The sequence below is a fragment of the Amblyraja radiata genome, chromosome 15 (genome assembly GCF_010909765.2).
Source record: "Amblyraja radiata isolate CabotCenter1 chromosome 15, sAmbRad1.1.pri, whole genome shotgun sequence".
Taxonomy (NCBI): domain Eukaryota; kingdom Metazoa; phylum Chordata; class Chondrichthyes; order Rajiformes; family Rajidae; genus Amblyraja; species Amblyraja radiata.
This window is the reverse complement of record NC_045970.1, coordinates 38,337,639-38,360,327: the sequence shown is the minus strand read 5'-3', so window position 1 is coordinate 38,360,327 and position 22,689 is coordinate 38,337,639. Positions and strand designations below refer to the sequence as shown.

Genomic DNA, 22,689 nt, shown 5'->3' with positions numbered 1-22,689 from the left:
GCTCAATGGGATCTTCATATAAAGGAGGTCTTCATTACAATAGGACCTTCCCCATCATTGGGACCTTCTGAGATTAAAGGGACCTTCCCATCATTGGGAGCTAGCTGTCCATCCAATTTACAATTTTTACCAAAGCCAATGAACCTACACATCTTTAGAATCGTCTTTAGAACCAGTGCACCCGGATTAAACCCACGCGGTCACAGGGAGAACATACAAACTCCGTACAGACAGTACCCCGTAGTCAGGCTGTCAGGCGGCAATTCTACCGCTGTGTCACTGTGCCGCCACCTTTCACCAGACACCGCCGGAACTGTGACATTCCAGGGCATTCTTCCCTTTACAAAGAAGTGGGAACTCTTCCCAGGGCTCCCGCCGGCTTTACCGGGATCATTTGCGTTACCGCGCTTTGGCCCAGCAAAATCGGTTCCCGTTGCACTCAAAGGACACACACTCGCGGGGCTCAGACACACCCCATCTCCCCCCGCACCGACCCATCTCCTAATCCCCCTTGTGTCTGTCCACTGATACAAACTCCTTCCTTTGCAGTAATCCTGCTCATGCCCAGTTTATTCCTGAAGTCTGTTCATTCGTACAATTTTCACGGAAAGGTAGTTTTAACGAGAACGAATGGTGAATTTGTCAAAAATTGCTGCTTCACAGTAATTCCACTGGCAGAATTGCCACTTTCTGCAGGCATTGCCACTTTCATTTCACTGCACGTCTTGTATGTGTATGTGACAAATAAAGTTGACGACTTGAATTGACTGTGTTGAAAACATAATGTAAATTGTGTTTTGTGTACCAGGGTAGCAGGGTGGCGCAGCGGTAGAGTTGCTGCCTCACAGTGCTAAAGTTCCGGTTTCAATCCTGACTACGGGTGCTGCCTATATAGAGTTTGCCCGTTCTGGGCTTGTATTCACCGGAATTTAGGAGGATGAGAAGGGAAATTATTGTAGAAATATAAAATTCTTAAGGGATTGGACAGGTTAGATACTGGAAAAATGTTCCCCATGTTGGGTGAGTCCAGAACCAGGGGTCACAGTTTAAGAATAAAGGGTAGGCCATTTAGGACTGAGGTGAGGAAAACCTTTTTCACCCAGAGAGTTGTGAATCTGTGGTATTCTCTGCCACAGAAGGCAGTGGAGGCCAATTCACTGGATGTTTTCAAGACAGAGTGGTGAATCTCTGGAATTCTCTGCCACAGAAGGTAGTTGAGGCCAGTTCATTGGCTATATTTAAGAGGGAGTTAGATGTGGCCCTTGTGGCTAAAGGGATCAGGGGGTATGGAGAGAAGGCAGGTACAGGATACTGAGTTGGATGATCAGCCATGATCATATTGAATGGCGGTGCAGGCTCGAAGGGCCGAATGGCCCACTCCTGCATCTATTTTCTATGTTTCTATGTTTCTCCCTGTGACCGTGTGGGTTTTCTCTGTGTGCTCCAGTTTCCTCCCACATCCCAAAGATGTAAATGTTTGGAGGATAAATCCAGAAAGGAACCGCAGATACTGAAGATAGACACAAAGTACTGGAGTAACTCAGGGGATCAGGCAGCATCTCTGGAGAAAAAAAAAAGATGGGTGACATTTGGGGTCTGGACCTGTAGGTTAATTGGCTTCAGTGAAAGTTATAAGTTGTCCCTAAAGAGTAGGATACTGATCGTGTACGCGGTTTCACCGCAGACTCGATGGGCCGAAGGGCCTGTTTCCGCTCTGTACCTCTAAAGTCCAAACTAAAGTCTAAATTCTGTCCCAGCGTCCCCGCGGGGAATGCATCGCTTTGAGGGATTTTGCAGGGATTAGCGTGAAAGCTGAGCCCTTTCGCACGTCCAGTGACAACAAGCCCGGGCGCAGCATGAAGCGTCCCAGCTGATCAAAGCGGCGTCCCTAGCAACCGCCTGCTCCAACCACAGATTAATAGCAACCGGGTGGATCGCCACATCCTCTTATGCCGCAAAACCTTGAGGTTTACGCTGCAGCTCCGAGCATTTTTTATTGCATTATTCCATGCCCTGTCCTTTATATTAAAGACTGCAAACTCGAATGGGTTTCTAAGGTGCATCAGAGCGGCGGCGGGTGCAGGACGATGTCTTTCTCGCCAGATCTGCCTTTCTCCCCCGTTTCCAGCCTCTCCTTCTGCCTCAACGGACTGACGTGTCGAGAGAGGTACCGTATGCCTGAGGGCAAGCGCGACTGCTGATGCTGGAAGCCTGAAAAATTAAAGAACTGGTGTTGTAGGGATTCAGCTGGCCGGGCAGCGTCTGTGGAGAGAGGGGAGCAAGTTCCTGTTTCAGGTCAATGGAATCACGGGCCAAGTAGCCCACTCCCTGCTTTGGTAGCCACAGGGTGGAGTGAGGGTAAGGATGAGGGAAGACATAAATTTAAGGTGAGAGGGGCAAGATTTTATTCCTTGGAGTGCAGGAGGGTGAGAGGTGATCTAATACAGGTGTATAAACTTATGAGAGGAATAGATAGAGTGAATGCACAGAGTCTTGATAACAAATGTGTCTGGGAGAGACTGGGCAATGACCTTTGTTTGTGATACTTATCTATGTATTTATTAAGGGTTTGGGCACGCTAGAGGCAGGAAACATGTTCCAGATGTTGGCGGGGTCCAGAACCAGAGGCCACTGTTAAGGATAAGGGGTAAGCCATTTAGAACGGAGATGAGGAAACACGTTTTCACACAGAGAGTTGTGAGTGTGGAATTCTCTGCCTCAGAGGGCGGTGGAGGTCGGTCCTCATGAAGCTTTCAAGAGAGAGCTAGATAGGGCTCTTGAAGACAGGCGATATGGGGAGAATTGTTTTTACCCTCCTCTCTTCCAGCCTCCCCCCCCACCCCCACCCCATCAACCTTTAGAATAGTCCTGACCCAAAACATCATCTATCCATGTTCACCAGAGATGCTGTCTGACCGTTGAGTTGTTCTAGCACTTTGTGTCTTTTATTTGTGAACCAGCATCTGCAGTTCCTTGCTAATCTGTGTTGTTCCCTGACCACAGCGACACCCCCAAACGCAGACTGAAGCTCTCTCCTGACGATGGAAACCCAAGCCCCGAGGACTTGCTCGTTGCTACAGAGAACAAAACTCCTACAGGTCTGTACAAGTTGCCTCAACTGGCCACTATAGTCTGTTGCTATGGGGCCTTATTCTGCCCAGGGTGGAGGCAAAGAGGGCAAACACAATACTGTAAACTCTCATTATTACCTCTTTAGACCTTTTTATTACAGATTTCTGTTACAGCGGATTGTCCCTCTAAGAACACAGGCTGCTTGTTACACTGCAGAGACTATTGAAATTGGCAAGGCATTGACATTTGTAAGACATTATCATTGGTAAGGCATTGAAATTGACAAGGCATTGAAATTGACAAGGCATTGAAGTTGACCAGGCAAGAAGTTGGCAAGGCATTGAAATTGGCAAGGCATTGCTTCCATTGTACTGGAGTTTGGTGTGGTTGTATTGTATTAAGCATAGTATTATCTGATCTGTTTGGAAAACATGCAAAACAACGTTTTTGACTGTACCTCAGTACACGTGACAATAATAAACCTAAACACAGTAACGCACACTCATCACTGCATTGGAAGGAAGAATGTAGACAATACATGCAAGTCCCTTGTGTGGAACTTAAATTTCACACAAAATTCTGACAAACCCACAGTTTTCTGACAGAAGTAGGAACATTGCCCACTGTCCCAAAGAAAATAACTCTGCAATTTCTTTCTGACGTCTTAAAGGTGGCAGGGAGCTTCTGAGTAAATGCTAAATCAGGAACCTGGACTGTAAGCAGGTTAGTTACTCGTATGAATTGTGTGACTTTTATAGGTCGATCCCCCATCTCACCATGTGGACTGGAGCCAAAGAGAAGACACAACAGGTACAGCTTGACAGAAGTATATAATATTATGAGAGGCATAGATAGGGTAGACAGTCAGAACTGTTTTTCCAAGGTGGAAATATAAAATTCTGGAGGGCATGGCTTTAAGGTGAGTGGGGTAAAGTTTAAATGTGCGGGGCAAGTTTTTTTTACATAGGGTGACTGAAACCAGCTGCCGGGGATGGTGGTGGAGGCAGATACGATAGTGACGTTTAAGAGGCTTTTAGATAGGGACATGGATATGCAGGGAATGGAGGAATATGGATTATGTGCAAGCACGTAAGAGTTGGTCTTGGCATCATGTTCAGCACAGACATTGAGGGCCGAAGGGCCTGTTCTTGTCTGTCCTGTTCTAAGTTTTATGTGATATGGGGCATTTCATCCATGTATAGGGGCGGGCACAGTGGCACAGCAGTAGAGTTGCTGCTTTACAGTGCCAGACACGGGTTTGATCCTGACCTCAGATTCTATCTGTGTGGGGTTTGAACGTTCTCCCTGTGACCGTGTGGGGTTTTCTCTGGGTGCTCCAGTTTTCTCCCACATGCCAAAGACGTACAGGTTTGCAGGATAATTGGCCTCTGCAAATTGCCCTTGGGAATTTAGGATTGAGCTAGTGTGAATGCGTAATCGCTGGTCAGCATGGACTCAGTGAGCCGAAGAGCCTGTTTCCAAAAAGTTCATCCTGTTTATTACTTGCTTGCGAGAGTCTGAAGGGAGGGATGGTTAGTTTTGTTAATTCATCTTAAATGTGTGCATCTTTGGTAAGGCTGATATTAACTGCCTACAGAAGCTGGCATTAGTCAGATCAGATCAAATCAGTTGATACATATATACATAAGGATGCAATGAAATTCCTTGTTCACATGAAGCTCCAAGAGTAAATAGTGTATACGGTAATGATAGATACAACAGTAAACACAATGACTGATGCCATACAGCAGAATGGTGCAAATACCACGTATCAGGATAGGGAAAGAGAAATTGATTGAACGATTGAAAGATACAATATGACAAAGGCCCTTTGGCCCATCGAATCCATGATGACCATCGATCACCCGTTCACACTAGTTCAACGTTATCCCGCTTTTGCGTCCACTCCCTACGCACTAGGCAGCTATTTACAGAGGCCAATTAACCTCATGTCTTTGGGGTGGGAGAGGAAAAGGCCTAATTATGCTCCTATAACTTATGAACTTTGCACCCGGAGGAAACCCACGGTCACTGGGAGAACGTGCAAACTCCACACAGACAGCACCCAGACTCAGGATCAAACCCAGGTCACTGGTGCTGTGAGGCAGCAGCTTACCAGTGTGCCACTGTGCACAAAATGGTTTAAAATTTCAAAGAAGGTGGTGGGAAGGATGGGTAGAACAGGGAAATATTTGTGATATTTCAGGCAGGGGTTGTTCAGGGTGTCAGGGGTTATGGGGAGCTGGCAGGAGAAAGGGGTTGAGAGGGAAAGATAGATCAGCCATGATTGAATAGCTGAGTAGCCTGAATGGCCTAATTCTGCTCCTATAACTTCTGAATTATGAACATGAATAGTGAGAGCAGGTTGATTTTTAATATTGTTCTTTGCTTGTAGCCGGACTCCCACAAGGCCAAAAGCTTATAAACCGGTAAGATACAATAACAATTCTGTAGATTGCTGATCACTGATTGTTGTTTAAGGTACCTGGATGCCTTTAGAAATTGGCTCCACATAGCCTCTAGTGGCTGAAGGCTGCAGCTACAGTAATCTAGAAAACTTGATGCATCAAATTAATATATCACATTTATCACATTCTTAGCAGGGCAAGTAAGTTTTGGAACAGAAGCTATGCAAAGCACAATCCTTTAATCTATAGTTTCTGATCCAAATAATTTTCCACATTGAACAAAGAACAGCACAGTAATAAAAAGGACCTGCAGATGCTAGTTTATACCAAGTCAAGTCAAGTCAGATTTATTTGTCACGTGCACATAAAGTGCAGTGAAATGAACTTGCCAGCAGCGGTACAATAAAAAAACATAGTCACAACGTTCTGGAGTAACTCAGCGGGTCAGACCTCATCTCTGAAAAAAATGGATAGTTGAAGCTTCAGGTCGAGACCCTTCTTCTGACAGTTAAAGAACAATACAGCACAGGCAACAATACAGAACAATACAGGCCCTTCGGCCCATAATATCTGTGCTGAATACGATGCCAAGTTAAACTACTCTGCAGGTGATCCATATCCCTCCAATTCCTGCATATCCATCTATCTATCCAAAAGTCTCTTAAATGCCACTATCGCATCTGCCTCCACCACCACCTCAGGCAGTGTGTTGCATCCACCCACCACCCACCACCCACTAAGATTTAAAACAAAACAATCATCCCCTTTAAACGATGCCCCGTGTTGTCCGAGTCCCTGTGCCTGTGATGTTGCTGTAAGTAAGATTTCTATTGCACGGTACCTCACCGAACCTGTGCAGATGACAATCAACTCAACTTCATATCCAACATCATCTGCTTTCTTTCTATAGATGAGGCTTCTGGATAAAATACAGATGAACGCAGAAGGAAATTTATGTCGACTGGGAAAGGAAAATGTGAGTCTGAACGCTCTACCTTTTCATTTTAATTTTCCTCGTGGTTAGATTTCCTCCTCGGGTCTCAATGAGTCCATGATACTTTATTGCCACGTGTACCTCGGTACAGTGAAATGCTTTGCTTTGCATACAGACAAACCGACAAAACCATACAGCAGAACTCACCTAGGCAGTACACAAGTGATCTGGCGCCACTTGTCTGCCGCCGTTAAAGTCACAAATGTGCACAGAACATTCCTATCTACTGCCTGCGGGCTGCACATGGAAGTAGCTACCCCCCCCCCCCCCTCCCCTTCCCCCCTCTCGTATCGTTCTCGCCTCCCCATTATTCTCGGTGGTCCACCTCACCCTTGAAGCTCTCAACATTCGCCTCACTCTCGGGTCCCTCCTCACTCTCGGCAGTGCGGGTCCCATCGTCTTATTAAAACCTCTCTTAGATTGGTGCAGGTGCACTGTCCAGTAACCAGCAGAGTGCATTGGGTGGATTTCTCCTCCCAGCCCTGGGTGATGGGTGTGGGTTGAGTGTGCGATGGGACAGTGTAGAGGGAGCTTCACTCTATATCTAACCCATGCTGTCCCTGCCCTGGAAGTGTGTGATGGGACAATGTAGAGGGAGCTTTGTCCCATATCAACTCTATCCTATCCAGCACCTGGGGTTATGCGCGATGACAGAATTTTCTGTTCATTAATCTTCAAGGTCTCCTTACACAATGCTATTCACCACAAATTTTAAGTAATAGTCTCTGTCCGTGTTGAGTCCTTAGGTCTGCACAGTGGCACAGTTGGTGGACCCACTGCCTCACAGCACCAGAAACCTAGGGTTCGATCCTGACGTTGGGTGCTGTCTGTGTGTGGAGTTTGCAGGCTCTCCCTATCACCGCATGGGTTTCCTCCGGGTACTCTGGTTTCCTCCCACATCCCAAATGTTTGTTGGTTGATTGGCCCCCCGGTAAATTGCCCCCTTGCGTGTAGGTTGTGGATAACGTAGGATAACATAGAACTTTACTTTAGACTTTTAGAGATACAGTACGGAAACAAACTCATCGGCCCACCATGCCGACCAGCGATCACTCCGTACACAAGCACCATCCTACACACTGGGACAATTTGTAATTTTACTGAAGACAATTAACCTACAAATCTATACGTCTTTGCAGTGTGGGAGGAAACTGGAGCACACGGAGAAAACCCACGCGCTCACAAGAAGAACGTACAAACTCCATACAGACAGCACCTGTAGTCAGGATCGAACCCAAGTCTCTGGCACTGTAAGGCAGCAACTCTACCGCTGCGCCACTGTGCCGCCCCTTCACTAGTGAGAATGGGTGAGCGATGGTCGGTGTGGCCTCGGTTAGCCAAAGGGCCTGTTTCCATGCTGTACCTCGGAACCAAACCAAACTTTGTGTGGGGGGGGGGGGGGGGGGGGGGGGGGGGGTTGATACTGAGCTGAGCACTTTTCTATGTTCATCCTAACAGGATCATGACTGTGAGCAATCAAGGCCTCCTCTCTCGTCGTCTATAACTCACATCGGCAGTAAACGAGGCGAACTGGAAGATGGACTTCAAACCCCAGCACAGAAAAAACGGAAAAGCAGATTCCTCACAAACTCGGAGCCGGAGTCGGGACGGGTAAACGTTGTGACTGTCACCCTCTTGTCATTCAGTTGGAAAGGGGGCGGGAAGAGATTCACGAGGATGTTACCTGGGTTTGCGGGCTTGACATAGGGAGAGGCTTGATTGATTAAACTTGATTGTAAGATACAGCATGGAAACAGGGCCTTCGGCCCACCGAGTTCACACCAACCATCGATCACCCGTTCACACTAGTTTGATGTTATCCCACTTTCTCATCCACTCCTTACACACAAGGGACAATTTACCTACTAACCCACAAATCTTTGGGATTTAATTTAGTTTATAGATACAGCATGGAAACGGGCTCTTCGGCCCACCAAGTCCATGCTGGCCATCGATCACCCATTCACACTTGTTCTCTGTTATCCCATTTTCTCATCCACTCCCTGCACAATTGGGAGTGTTTACAGACGAGCAATTTACCTACAAACAGGGAATGGGCTGCAGAGTAGTTGAGTCAAACACTAACGGATAACGACAGTAAAGCAATGACAGCATACACAATATGCATGATATGATGACTAATTATGAGGGAGGTGGGCAAAGCCAAATTGGATTTATTTTAAAGTAGAAAAATCTGATTAGGAAGGCCGATGAATCCAGGCCAATGATTAAAGTTAAAGCAGATGATAAAATTGTTTGATGAACATTTTGTAACTTTGTCAGTGTCAGAAATGTGGCGACTCTTGTGTACTGCCTAGGTGAGGTCTGCAGTATGATTTCACTAGATTGTATGCAAAACAAAGAACCTCACTGTACCCAGGTACATGTGACAATAAAGTATCGGTGAATCATTGAATAGTACAAGGAAATACAATGCTGTTTGTCCTGCTGAGTCAAGGTTTATGATAATACCATAAGACATAGGAGCAGGATTATGCCCTTCAGCCCATCGAGTCCATTGAGGGGAGTGGGGTTGAGGAGAATGAGGTTGAGATGAAAAATTGGATCAGCCGTAATTGAATGGCGGAATAGACTCGATGGGCTGAATAGCCTAATTCTGCTCCTATCTCTTGAGCTTTTAACGGCACTAAGCCTATATTCGCTGGAGTTCAGAAGAATGAGAGGGACCCTCATTGAAACGTACAGAACAGTGAAAGGCTTGGATAGAGTGGATGTGGAGAGGATGGTTCCATGAGTGGGAGAGTCTAGGACTCGAGGTTATACTCAGAATTAAAGGACATTCTTTTAGGAATGAAATAGGGAGGAATTTCTTTAGTCAAAGGGCGGTGAATCTGTGGAATTCTTTGCCACAGAAGGCTGTGGAGGCAGTCAGAGGATATATTTAAGGCAGAGATAGATAGATTCTTGATTAGTACAGGTGTCAGAGCTTAAGGAGAGAAAGCAGGAGAATGGGGTTAGGAGGGAGAGATAGAATGGCAACGGTTGAATGGCGGAGTAGACGATGGGCCGAATGGCCTAATTCTATTCCTATCTCCTATGATCTTATGATGTCTTCTGGTCTGGTAGTCGGGTAACCAGCCAAGAGTTTCTGCCAGGGAGGTAACGGAGAAGTGCCCGTTGCTTGTGTAACTTCTTCCTCAGCGGCGAGTCAGCATCTGGGGAGGGTATATCTGCTGATCTGGTCCAAAAGCAAATTCTTATTCTCATTCCCATTTCTAATCACGTTTCCAGGTTTACAATTTCCGGCGTCTCTTCTCCTCCCAGAAGATTGAAGTTGAAGACATTGCAGACGCGGCTGAAAAACAAATCATCTGTGATCCCCCTCAGGTACGAGTCCTGACCTCCCATTTACCTCATTGGCGACCCTCAGACTATCTGTGATCGGATTTACCGGAGTCTGAAGAACGTCACCCATCCTTTTTCTCCAGAGATGCAGCCTGACCTGCTGAGTTACTCCAGCACTTTGTGTCTGTCTTTGATATAAACCAACATATGCAGTTCCTTTCTACATACTTTACTGGACTTTATCTTGCACTAAATGCTATTCCCATTATCCCATTATCTGTACACTGTGGACGGCTTGATTGTAATCGTGTATAGTTTTTCCACTGACTTGGGTAGCACGCAGGGAAAAATCTTTTCACTGTACCTCGGTGCACGTGACAATGAACTAAACTAAACTAAACCCTTCCCTCTCACACCCGCCCATCAGCCATCTTCTCCCAATCCCTCTCACTACCTCTCCTGTTCACCCCTACTCACCTTCTCTTCTCCCTTCTGTTCCAAGTGGAAATTGAGGTTTGTTCTATATGTAACCCATGCTGTCCTTGCCCTGGGAGTGTGTGATGGGACACAGTGTAGAGGGAGCTTCACTCTGTATCTAACCCGTGCTGTTCCTGCCCTAGGAGCGTGTGTGGTGTGATTGTGTGCCTGTGAAACAGGAAAGTGCCACGTTGTAACAGTGATGTTGCTGGTCCTTGTGGGAGGACCATTTGCCGGGGAGGGGAGGACTGACAGGGGGCTAACTAGTGTCTCCTTACCACTTGATCTAGGCCTGTCTTCTGCCAGTGGAGGAGGGCAAGCATCAGGATCTAAAGTACATTGCTGCCCAAACGGTGAGTATTCCATGCAAAAGGTGCCGAGAAGATTAACGAGGATGTTGCCAAGACTCGTGGGCCTGAGCTGTAGGGAGAGGTTGGCAGGCTAGGACTGACTATTCCTTTGAGCGCAGGAGGATGAGGGGTGATCTTAGTAAGTGTATAAAGTAATGAGAGGATTTGATAGTGTAAAAGTATTTTACCCAGAATGGGGGAATCAAGAACCAGAGGATATAGGTTTATGGTGACAATAGACAATAGACAATAGGTGCAGGATGGTTCCACGAGTGGGAGTCTAGGACTTCTGGCAGTGCGTTCCAGACACTCACCACCCTCTGGGAAAACTTGCCCCGCGTATATTGCCAATGTACAGAAGAAGGCCATGTCAGGAACACCAGATGCAGTACATGAGGTTAGAGGAGGTGCACATGAACCTCTGTCTCACCTGGAAATAATGCTGGGGTCTCTGGATGGAGATGTGGGAGGAGGTATAGGGATAGGTGGTACATAACATAGAAATATAGAAACATAGAGAATAGGTGCAGGAGGAGGCCATTCGGCCCTTCGAGCCAGCACCGCCATTCAATGTGATCATGGCTGATCATCCCCAGTCAGTACCCCGTTCCTGCCTTCTCCCCATATCCCCTAACTCCCCTATTTTTAAGAGCCCTATCTAGCTCTCTCTTGAAAGCATCCAGAGAATCTGAGGCAGAGAATTCCACAGACTCACCACTTTCTGTGAGATAAAGTGTTTCCTTGCCTCCGTCCCGTGAGGGGATAAAGATTTCATAGGAGCCTGAGAGCCACCTTTTTCACACAAATGGTGGTGGGTGAGCAGCCGGAAGAGGTAGTCGAGGCAGGTGCTATCACAACATTTAAATAACATTTAGTCAGGTACATGGATAGGACAGGTCTCGAGGGAAGTGGGCCAAACACAGGCAGTTGGGATGTGTAAATGAGGCATGTTGGTCGGTGTCGGCAAGTTGGACCCAGGAGCCTGTTTCCACGCTGTATGACTCTATGATTCAAGGCGGCACAGTGGCGACGCGGTAGAGTTGCTGCCTCACAGTGCCGAAGACCCACGTTCGATCCTGACCTCGGGTGCTGTCCGTGCGGAGTTTGTACGTTCCCCTTGTTTCCCCTGGGTGCTCTGGTTTCTTCCGCATGCAAGTTCGTAGGTTAATTGGCTTCTGTTAATTGTCCCTAGTGTGTAGGTTGGAACTAGTATACGGGTGATCGCTGGTCGGCGCAGACTCGGTGGGCCGAAGGGACTGTTTCCATGCTGTATCTCTAAAATAAACTAAAAAATAGACTCTATAAAATTTGGTGATTATCTCTTTGTAGTTCATGAGCAGCGTTAAACAGACATTGCGATGCGTATCCCACAGGTATTTGAGTGGCTGTACATTATTTTGGGATTCCCAAGGTGGGAAAAGGAACAGTGGGAACATGAATTTCTTCCTGTTTGCTGTAACAACTGGCTCACAAAAGCTGTATTATATCCGCTGTTCTAGGTGTAGACTCCTATATCAGCAAGACCAAGCGCAGGCTGGCAGATTGTTCCACTGAACACTTAAGCTCAGTCCGCCCGGTCCAACACAATCTCACGGTTGCCAAACATTTTAACTTCTCTTCCCATTCCCATACTGACCCTCAGGACAGTTAGCACGCAACAAAAGCTTCTCACTGTTCCTCAGTACACGTGACAATAAACTAAACACCAAACTCCTGTCCTGGGACTCCTCCACTGTCAGAGTGAGGCCGCACGCAAATTGGAGGAAGAGTAGCCTTACAACCCAGAGGTTGAACGTTGATATCTCTCATTTCAAATAACTCTTGCATTCCCTCTCTCCACCCCCTACCCTCCTCCCCCACCCTAGTCATGCTTCTCGGTCCACTGTTCGCATCTTTGTCTCCCTTTGTTGCCACCCCTTCCACAGCCAACAATGGGCCATTATGGGCTCCACCCTTCCTTGGTCATCTGTTGCTGGCCCTGCTTTGTTCTGGCCTTTTCCTATCTCTAGTTCCCTCTCCCCCTCTACTTTCAGTCTGAAGAAGGGTTCCCGACCACAAATATCACACATCCTTTTTCTCCGAGATGCTGCCTGACCTGCTGGGTTACTCCAGCACTCTGCACTTTGTGTGTATCTTTGGTATATAGCAGCATCTGCAGTTCCTTTCGATACATTTTGTCTCGATATGTTTATAGGTAGCTGAATTGCTGATGAAGAACTTTGATCACCTTATCGATGAGTACGTTATCGTGGATTGCCGTTACCCTTATGAATATAAGGGAGGACACATTAAGGTATGTTCCTGTAGACACAGGGAAGTGCAGGTGATGGAATTTTGCATAGAACATGTTTTATTCTGCACTTGCTACTCTTTCAATACATGAGCTGCCTATTGCTGCTCTTTGAATGTAGAAACAAGGAACTACTGATGCTGGTTTACCAATGAAGACAGAAAGTGCTGGGATAACTCAACGGGTCAAGCAGCATCACTGGAGAACATGAATGGGTGATTTAGACTCAGATGAGGGGTGTTTCGTTGGAACTTGTCCCCCCAAGAATAATCTAAATCTCCAGACCACATGGGAAGGTGACGTTTTGAGTCTGGACACTTCTTCAGACTCCGAAATGTCACCTATCCATGTTGCCCAGAGATGCGTCCCAACCCGCTGAGTTACTCCAGCACTTTGTGTCTTTTAAAAAAAAAACAGCATCTGCAGTTCCTTGTTCAAAAGGGAACTGCAGAAGGTACACAAAATTGCTGGGGAAACTCAGCGGGTGCAGCAGCATCTATGGAGCGAAGGAAATAGGCGACGTTTCGGGCCGAAACCCTTCTTCAGACTGATGTGGGGTGGGAGAAAGAAGGAAAAGGGGAGGAGGGGGAGGAGCCCGAGGGCGGGCGGATGGGAGGGTGGGAGGAGACAGCTAGAGGGTTAAGGAAGGGGAGGAGACAGCAAGGGCTAGCAAAATTGGGAGAATTCAATGTTAATGCCATAAGGACGCAAGGTCCCCAGACGGAATATGAGGTGCTGTTCCTCCAATTTCCGCTGTTGCTCTCTCTGGCAATGGAGGAGACCCAGGACAGAGAGGTCGGATTGGGAATGGGAGGGGGAGTTGAAGTGCTGAGCCACCGGGAGTTCAGGTAGGTTTTTGCGGACTGAGCGGAGGTGTTCGGCGAAACGATCGCCCAACCTACGCTTGGTCTCCCCGATGTAAATCAGCTGACATCTAGAGCAGCGGATGCAGTAGATGAGGTTGGAGGAGATACAGGTGAACCTTTGTCGCACCTGGAACGACTGCTTGGGTCCTTGAATGGAGTCGAGGGGGGAGGTGAAGGGACAGGTGTTGTATTTCTTGCGGTTGCAACGGAAAGTGCCCGGGGAGGGGGTGGTGCGGGAGGGAAGGGAGAATTGACGAGGGAGTTGCGGAGGGAGCGGTCTTTGCGGAAGGCAGACATGGGGGGAGATGGGAAGATGTGGCGAGTGGTGGGGTCACGTTGGAGGTGGCGGAAATGGCGGAGGATTATGTGTTGTATTTGGCGGCTAGTGGGGTGAAAGGTGAGGACCAGAGGGACTCTGCCCTTGTTGCGAGTGCGGGGATGGGGAGAGAGAGCAGTATTACGGGGTATGGATGAGACCCTGGTGTGAGCCTCATCTATGGTGGCGGAGGGGAATCCCCGTTCCCTGAAGAACGAGGACATTTCCGATGCCCTGGTGTGGAATGTCTCATCCTGGGAACAGATGCGGCGTAGGCGGAGGAATTGGGAGTAGGGGATGGAGTCTTTACAGGGGGCAGGGTGGGAAGACGTGTAGTCCAGATAGCCATGTGAGTCAGTGGGTTTGTAATGTATGTCGGTCAGGAGTCTGTCCCCTGCGATGGAGATGGTGAGGTCAAGGAATGGTAGGGAAGTGTCGGAAATCGTCCAGGTGTATTGGAGTGCCGGATGGAAGTTGGTGGTGAAGTGGATGAAGTCAGTCAGTTGTGTGTAGGTGCAGGAGGTGGCCCCAAAGCAGTCGTCAATGTAACGGAGGTAGAGGTCGGGGATGGAGCCCTGGTACGTCTCGAACAAGGATTGTTCAACGTACCCGACAAAGAGGCAGGCGTAGCTGGGGCCCATGCGTGTGCCCATAGCTACGCCTTGTGTTTGGAGGAAATGGGAGGAGTCAAATGTGAAGTTGTTGAGGGTGAGGACCAACTCCGCTAAGCGGAGGAGAGTGTCAGTGGCTGGGTATAGGTTGCTCCTCTGGTCGAGGAAGAACCGGAGGGCTCCGAGGCCATCCTGGTGGGGGATGGAGGTGTAGAATGACCGGACATCCATGGTGAAGATGAGGGGGTGAGGGCCCAGAGAGTGGAATGCGTGGAGGCGGCGGCTGTATCTCCTCCAACCTCATCTACTGCATCCGCTGCTCTAGATGTCAGCTGATTTTCATCGGGGAGACCAAGCGTAGGTTGGGCGATCGTTTCGCCGAACACCTCCGCTCAGTCCGCAAAAACCTACCTGAACTCCCGGTGGCTCAGCACTTCAACTCCCCCTCCCATTCCCAATCCGACCTCTCTGTCCTGGGTCTCCTCCATTGCCAGAGTGAGCAACAGCGGAAATTGGAGGAACAGCACCTCATATTCCGTCTGGGGACCTTGCGTCCTTATGGCATTAACATTGAATTCTCCCAATTTTGCTAGCCCTTGCTGTCTCCTCCCCTTCCTTAACCCTCTAGCTGTCTCCTCCCACCCTCCCATCCGCCCGCCCTCGGGCTCCTCCCCCTCCTCCCCTTTTCCTTCTTTCTCCCACCCCCCATCAGTCTGAAGAAGGGTTTCGGCCCGAAACGTCGCCTATTTCCTTCGCTCCATAGATGCTGCTGCACCCGCTGAGTTTCCCCAGCAATTTTGTGTACCTTCTGCAGTTCCTTGTTTCTTGACAATCCTGGGTTTAACCTAGTCATGGTTCAATCCTGACTACAGGTACTGTCTGTACAGTGTTCTCTCCTTGACCACGTGGGATTTCTCCTGGTGCTCCGGTTTCCTCCCACGCTCGAAAGATATCCAGGTTTGTAGGTTAATTGGCTTTGGTAAAATTGTAAATTGTCCCTGGGGTGTAGGAGTGGCTGGTCAGCACGGACTCAGAGGGCTGAAGGGCCCGTTTCTGCACTGTATCTCCAAACTAAACTAATCTATGTGTATATAAACTAAACTAATCTATGTGTATGTCAACAAAACTAACCTATGTGAATGTGTGCTTGAGTGTGTGTGGGCATTCATGCATTTGTGTGTGAACTATAGAAATGCAGGTATATCCTACTGCAATTTTAGTTTATTGCATTGCAATTAATTTTGTCCGGTGTATGATGTTTGAACATTTGATGGCTCTGGGCCTGTACTCGCTGAAGTTTAGAAAGTTTAGGGTTTTTTTTTAAAAGATTGCAACTTACCAAATTGTGAAAGGCCCAGGAGAGAGTGGATGTGGAGAAAATCCACTAGTGGGAGAGTCTAGGGCCAGAGGGCACAGTCTCAGAATAAAACAACCTATCTTTAGAAAGGAGATGAGGAGGAATTCCTTTTGTCAGAGTGCGGTGAATCTGTGGAATTCACATTGCTACAGACAGCAGTAGAGGCCGAGTCTTTGGGTATTGTTAAAGCAGTGATTGACAGGTTTTTGATTAGTACGGGTGTCAAATGTTGAGGGGGAAAAGGCAAGAGAACGGGGTTGAGAGGGCAAGCCATAATAGAATGGTGGAACAGACTTGATGGGCCGAAAGGCCCAATTATGCACCTATGTCTAATGAACGTTTTAGTTTAGTTTAGTTTAATTTATTAGCATGTGTACTGAGGTAAAGTGAAAAGCTTTTTGTTGTGAGCTATCTAGTCAGCATAAAGACTATACCTGATTACAATCGAGCTGTTCACAGTGTACAGATACAGGATGAAGGGAATAACGTTTAGAGCAAGTCCAGTAATGTCCGATTAAAGATAGTTCAAAGGTCTCCAATTAGGTAGATGGGAGGTCAGGGCCGCTCTCTAGTTGTTTAAGGATGGTTCAGTTGCCTGATGACAACTTATAAAAATGACTAAAGCAATAATATATATTATTATAAAGCTTACAAATATAAATGCAATGCAATAAGGTAAGATGACACTTCCTTGCAGCATGCTGAGAGGAGGATGTCTCCGCTCTGTCTGTTTGTAGCAGGCACGTGCTGTCAGGGTAGGTAGGCAAGGTAGGCACTAAAAATATAAAATGATAATTATTAAATATAAATAGTAAAGGCAGGGGAGAATTATGCCTACGTAAGAGATCGATCTCTTAGGTAGGCATAATTATCCGTGCCTTTCATGCGCAGTACATGTAATACGCGAAAGTCTGTGCAGCCCACGTGCCATCGACGCTGCTTCAAGCCGTCAATTTCAAGGGGAAATTCAAGCTGAAATTCTGCCTTTGCAGCTTGGACTGCCTACTGCGCATGCGCAGCGCAAGTTTCTTGCCGGTTATTCAAACATGGATTGTCATTATCTTAAGAGTATGTTAAGAAACAAAGAGAGAAGAACGGAGTTTGTGTACAAATAATGTGCTAAGTAGATTTCTTTGAGCTAAATATTTTTAAATACCGTATATCCCGGCAATGAAGACGCTATTTTTTACCCAAAAATAAGGCACGAAATGTACCTGAATCTTGGAGGCCGAGGGTTGGTAGCCAAGAAAGATAGACCTGGCTATCCCTCAGTACAGCAACTTCAAGAACGATGCTGGCAGCTGATGGGAAGTGGCTGTAAAAGGACAGCGCCGCTGGGGGGAGGGGGGAGGGAGAGTTCCTTTCACAGCATGTGGGTAGTCTGGCCAGGGGTAAAGTTGCGGGAGGGCAGGAGCATTGAGAAAGAGGGGGTCGGGGATCATGCCAGCAACCAGCTCAATAGCGGGTCAGCGGGCGATGGATAACAGGACAGCGGGCAGTGGAGCTTACTCCAAGTAACCTCAATTGTTCCCTTGTTCGCGCTGAAACAGGAGTGCCCACTGCCCGCTGTCCTGTTATCCATCGTCCGCTGACCCTGCTCCGCTCTATGATGTTTGCTCTTGAGCTGGTCCCCTCACTGTTCAGATGGAGAGCACTGCCAGAGGAGAGTGGGCCGGCAGAAGGCGCTGAGGTCCCGGCAGTCACTCGCAGCCACCCGAGCTCCATTCCTCCCCGGCCACAATGCGGTGGCTCCGCGCCCGGAGCGCCGCGGCAATGGTGAGTGAGTGGGTTACTAGCATGATCCCCAACCCCCTCCTTCTCAACGCTCCTGCCCTCCCCGCAATTTTACCACTGGCCAGACTCCCCACACGCTGTGAATGGAACTCTCCCCCCAATTGATTAGATTAGATTAGATTATTCCTTTAATAATCCTTTTCAGGAAATTACAGTGCCACGACAGCTTCAAGACAAACGTAACACCACGCTTTCATACATAACAAGTTAAAATACGTTAAAGTACAAGTTAAAATACAATTAATTTAAAAAAAAAGTGCAGTTATTTATGCTCATTAAAAAGTCTTATAGCAGCTGGTAAACAGGACTTCCTGTATCTCTCCGTTTTGCACATTGGTGCAATCAGCCTCTGGCTGAAGATGCTGCTCTTGATCACCTTCAGGGCATGGAGTGGGTGAGTGGGGTTTGTCAATATGGAACCTAGTTTATTTAGAGTTCTGGCCTCTGCCACCTGCTGGACCGTTCGTTGCTCAGCCCCGACCACTGAGCCGGCCTTCCTGATCAGTTTGTCCAATCTGTTTTTATCCGCTATACGGGCGCCATCTCCCCAACAGGCCACAGCAAAGAACAGAGCACTGGCCACCACTGAATGGTAGACACTGCACAGTAGGGGTTGGCAGATATTAAAAGACCTCAGCCTCCTTAATTGGTCATTCAATAAGATCACAACTGATTCAACTTGTCCCTGTGTACTCCCATTTTTCCCACCATCTCTCCACCTGCCGCCACCCTCCACCCCCCACGTATTCAGTAATTTAGAATGAAGTCGATTTGGAAGCCTTGAGCAAATTGAATTGTTACTTTCTTTATTTTTATTTTTTATTTTAACGGAGAGAACAATCTGCGCATGCGCGGTTTAAGATTTTTATTAATGCTGACTAACTGCCTACCCTGAGTAATAACTCACAGCACGTGCCTGGTTTGCAGGGAGCGCTGAACCTGTACACGGACGAGCAACTGGTCAACACTTTCTTCCCGACGCCGCTGTGGCCCGGGCCGGCGAGGGGGCGTTCTGTCATCATCTTCCACTGCGAGTTCTCCTCCCAGCGAGCCCCCAGGATGTGAGTGACACAGCTGTCCTGCTCTCTCCCCCCTCTCCCCACTCTATCCCCCTCAACACCCTCCCCCCTCGGCCTCTGTCCCTCACGACTTGCTGAGTCTTATCTCAGTTATCCCCCCTGAAACTGTATACACGCATACATACGCACGTACATGCGAACACGCACGTACATGTACATGCACACACGCACATGCATCGCACGCACACATACACACACTCATGCATGCACACACAGACAAGCACAGATATACACAAACATATGCACACACACTTAGACACACAGACAAACACACCTATATACACACACAAGCGTAACACGCACACACAAAACAAGTGTACATACACAAACACACACACACACACACACACACACATACATACACACACACACACACACACACACAAAACAAGTGTACATACACACACAAGCACACACACACACACACACACACACACACACACACACACACACACAAAACAAGTGTACATACACACACACACACACACACACACAAGCACACAAACACACACACAATCACACACATACATACACACACACACAAGCACACACGCGGATCGGGACCCTTCTTTAAACTGATTGTAATGAATGTAGTGAGGGGGAGAAACATGGAAGCGAAATGGGTGCGAGATAAAGCCTGACAAGTGATAGGTGGATTCAGGTGAAGGAGAACAAAGAAAAGACACAGAGTGGGGGAGTAACGCAGCGGGTCAGGCAGCATCTGTGGAGAACATGGATAGGTGATGTTTTGGGTCGAGTCCCTTCTTCAGACGCAGGTGAGGGAGTGTTTTATTGGTGGAGGGTTGGACAAAGATGCATCTATATCTTAATTGACGTTCCTCCCTTAATATTCCAAATATTTGACATCCACAGCTGTCGGAGCTTAAGACGACTGGATCGGAATATAAACGTGTATCCCAGGCTCTGCTTTCCAGAGCTTTACCTTCTGAAGGACGGCTACAAGCATTTCTTCCAGCAATTTGAGGTAACCCAGTTGGATGCCCCACTAACAGGGTCAACCTAGGGGTATTTAAAAAGGGAGAGGTCAGATATCCTTAGACTTTAGAGATACAGTGCAGAGACAGGTCCTTTGACCCACCGGGTTCACACCGACCAGCGATTCCCTCATACACTACACTATCCTACACACTGGGAACCACTTACAATTCTATTAAAGCCAATTAACCTACAAACCTGTATGTCTTTGGAATGTGGGAGGAAACCGGAATTCTTGGAGAAAAATTATGCGGTCATAGGGAGAACGTGCAAACTCTGTACAGACAGCACCCGTAGTCAGGATCAAACCCGGGTCTCTGGCGCTGTAAGACAGCAACTCTACCGCTGAGCCACAGTGCCGCCCTGGTCTATCCTTCGGTAACCTGTATGGCAGCTGCCATACAGCACCAGAGATCCAGGTTCGATCCTGACCTCAGATGCTGTCTGTATGGAGTTTCCACGTTTTCCATGTGACCGCATGAGCTTCCTCCGGGTGCTCCGGTTTCCCCCCCACATTCAAAAAGATGTGCATGTTTTAGGTGAATTGGCTTCTGTAAATTGTCCCTAGTGTGTAGGATAGGACTGGTGTATGGGGATGATTGCTGGTCGGTACAGACTCGGTGGGCTGAAGGGCCCGTTTCCACGCTGTAGATTATCTCTAAAATTAAATTCCACTAATCTTCATGTCATGGAATATGAATCATAAAACAGCGCAGCACAGGATACAATCGTCAAACTCAAGTACAATAGGTAGAGCAAAGGAGAGAATATAGTTCTCAGCATTGTAGCATCAGTTGAACAGACAAAGTCCAATGTCCGCAATGGGGTAGAGGTGAATCGGACAGTACCCTAGCTTATGGAAGGACTGTTCAGATGCCTGATTCAAGAGGGTAAGAAGCTGTTCCTGAATCTGTGGTCCAAGGATTAATTTTTGCGAAAGATCACTGGTCATTCGCACGCAACAATAAACTTTCCACTATCCCTCGGTACGCGTGACAACAAACTAAACTAAGCTAATGTACAGTGAATCTTTTTTTGTTTCATGCTATCCAGTCAGCAAAAAGATGATACAACATTACAATCAGGTTATTCACATTGTACAGATAGAGGATGAAGGGAATAATGTTTTGTGCAACATAAGGTTCAGTTAAGTCCGAGTAAAGATAGTCCGAGGGTCTCTAATGAGGCAGATGGGAGATTTAGGAACGCTCTCCAGCTGGCAAGAGGACGGTTTAGTTGCCTGATGCATTGCTTCATGGCGCCTGGATGCATCCACAGGCTTTACCCTTGTTTCTCTGTCACGCAGATACTCTGTGAGCCTCGGGGATACGTCCAGATGCACCACAAGGATCACCGGGAGGAGCTGCGCGCCGTGCGGAGGAAGGCGGGACTGTCGTCCGGACGTTGCAGGCGGAAGGAGCTCCTCACAGGGCCAAACGCACACTGAGAGTGGTAGCTCACTGAACATAGAACAGCGCAGGAACAGGCCCTTCGGCCCACAATACCCATGCTGAACATGACATTTTGAACAACCTGTGCCCTCCAGTTCATGAACCTTGTGAATATGGAACAGTACAGGAACAGGACCTTCGGCCCACGATGTTGGTACTGAACATGATGCCCAGACCAACCAGTTCTCTAGTTCCTGATTCCCCTATTCTGGGGGAAAAAAGACTGCCATCACCTTATATATTCCTCTCACGATCTTGTACACCTCTATAATATCACTCCTCACCCTCCTGCGCTCCCAGGAATTAAGTCCTAGCCTGCCCAACCTCTCCCTGCTCAGGTCCTTGGGTCCTTGCAACATCCTTATGAATCTGAAACCTACGTCCTCACAAGATGATGAGGGGTGATCTACAGAGGTGTATAAAACAATGAGGAGGATAGATACAGTGAATGCACACGGTCTTTTACCTAGAGGGGGTAAAGGAGGGCACAGGTGAGAGGGATAAAATTAAAAAATAATCTATATACAGGCAACACGGTGGCGCAGCTGGTAGAGCCACTGCCTCACATTGCCAGCTACGCTGGTTCGACCCTGACCTTGGATGCTGCCTGTGTGGAGTTTGTATGTTCTCCCTGTGACAGCGTGGGTTTCCTCCGGGCACTCCAGCTTTCTCCTACAACCCAAAGACGTGTGGGTTTGTAGGTTAATTGGCCCTTTGTAAAATTGCCCCGAGTATGTAGGGAGTGGAAGTGGGAAAACATGGAACCAGTGTGAATGAGTGATCAATTGTCGACATGGATTCGGTGGGCCGAAGGGCCTGTTTCAATGCTGCATCTCTAAACTAAACCTGAGGGGAAATTTGGAGTTGAGAACTGCGGCAGATCAGTCATATATAATGGTGGGCTGGGCTTGAGAGGTCAAATGGCCGGCTCCTGTTTTCTTGTCTTCTTAAGTTGAGTTGTTCATTTGTGTTATCCCTTTGTTCTGTTCCAGCCCGTTTCACCATAACAAAGTCAAAGAGTTTAATAGATTAGTATTAAGCATGGTATATGGTACCAGTTTACTAGTTATTTTATGAGCATGCTAGACTAAGTGGAACCCGTTGGGTCCTATGTTCACACGGGAGCGCTAGTCCCCCAAAGCAATATTCCACCTCTCTACCAAGGCCACTAAAGACAGAGAGTCATGACCTCTCCCTCCCCCATCTTGCAGAGACTGACTGAGGCACTCAACACTTCCGAGTTTTATAGTCCCTCCGGAAGGGGCGTGGCCTTAGGAGAGAGAATCTCAACATTTTTTAAACACCAATAACTCTTTAATTTT

The 22,689-nt window shown here is 47.7% G+C and overlaps 1 protein-coding gene across 2 annotated transcripts; it reads left to right on the top strand.

Moving 5' to 3' along the window:
• The first annotated feature begins 1,796 nt into the window (after positions 1–1,796).
• Positions 1,797–21,578, top strand: LOC116981237 (M-phase inducer phosphatase 3-like). Of its 2 annotated transcripts, XM_033034106.1 has the most exons (12): positions 1,797–2,167; positions 3,004–3,098; positions 3,831–3,882; positions 5,468–5,501; positions 6,391–6,456; positions 7,933–8,085; positions 9,727–9,822; positions 10,548–10,610; positions 12,802–12,900; positions 18,769–18,902; positions 19,794–19,905; positions 21,223–21,578. In XM_033034106.1, the coding sequence occupies exons 1-12, from the start codon at positions 1,950–1,952 to the stop codon at positions 21,361–21,363; spliced, it is 1,263 nt and encodes a 420-aa protein (XP_032889997.1). In that variant the 5' UTR covers positions 1,797–1,949; the 3' UTR covers positions 21,364–21,578. The 2 variants fall into 2 exon arrangements, with proteins under 2 accessions (XP_032889997.1, XP_032889998.1); XM_033034107.1 differs by lacking the exons at positions 10,548–10,610; positions 12,802–12,900.
• The last annotated feature ends 1,111 nt before the right edge of the window (positions 21,579–22,689 follow it).

What these genes read in the sequence shown, in the direction of transcription:
- LOC116981237 (XM_033034106.1), top strand. Translation starts at nt 1,950, where the DNA reads ATGCCGCAAAACCTTGAGGTTTACGCTGCAGCTCCGAGCATTTTTTAT. An exon ending in AGTACATTGCTGCCCAAACG is followed by an intron (nt 10,611 to 12,801) that starts GTGAGTATTCCA and finishes ATATGTTTATAG; the next exon opens with GTAGCTGAATTGCTGATGAA. An exon ending in ATTTCTTCCAGCAATTTGAG is followed by an intron (nt 19,906 to 21,222) that starts GTAACCCAGTTG and finishes TCTGTCACGCAG; the next exon opens with ATACTCTGTGAGCCTCGGGG.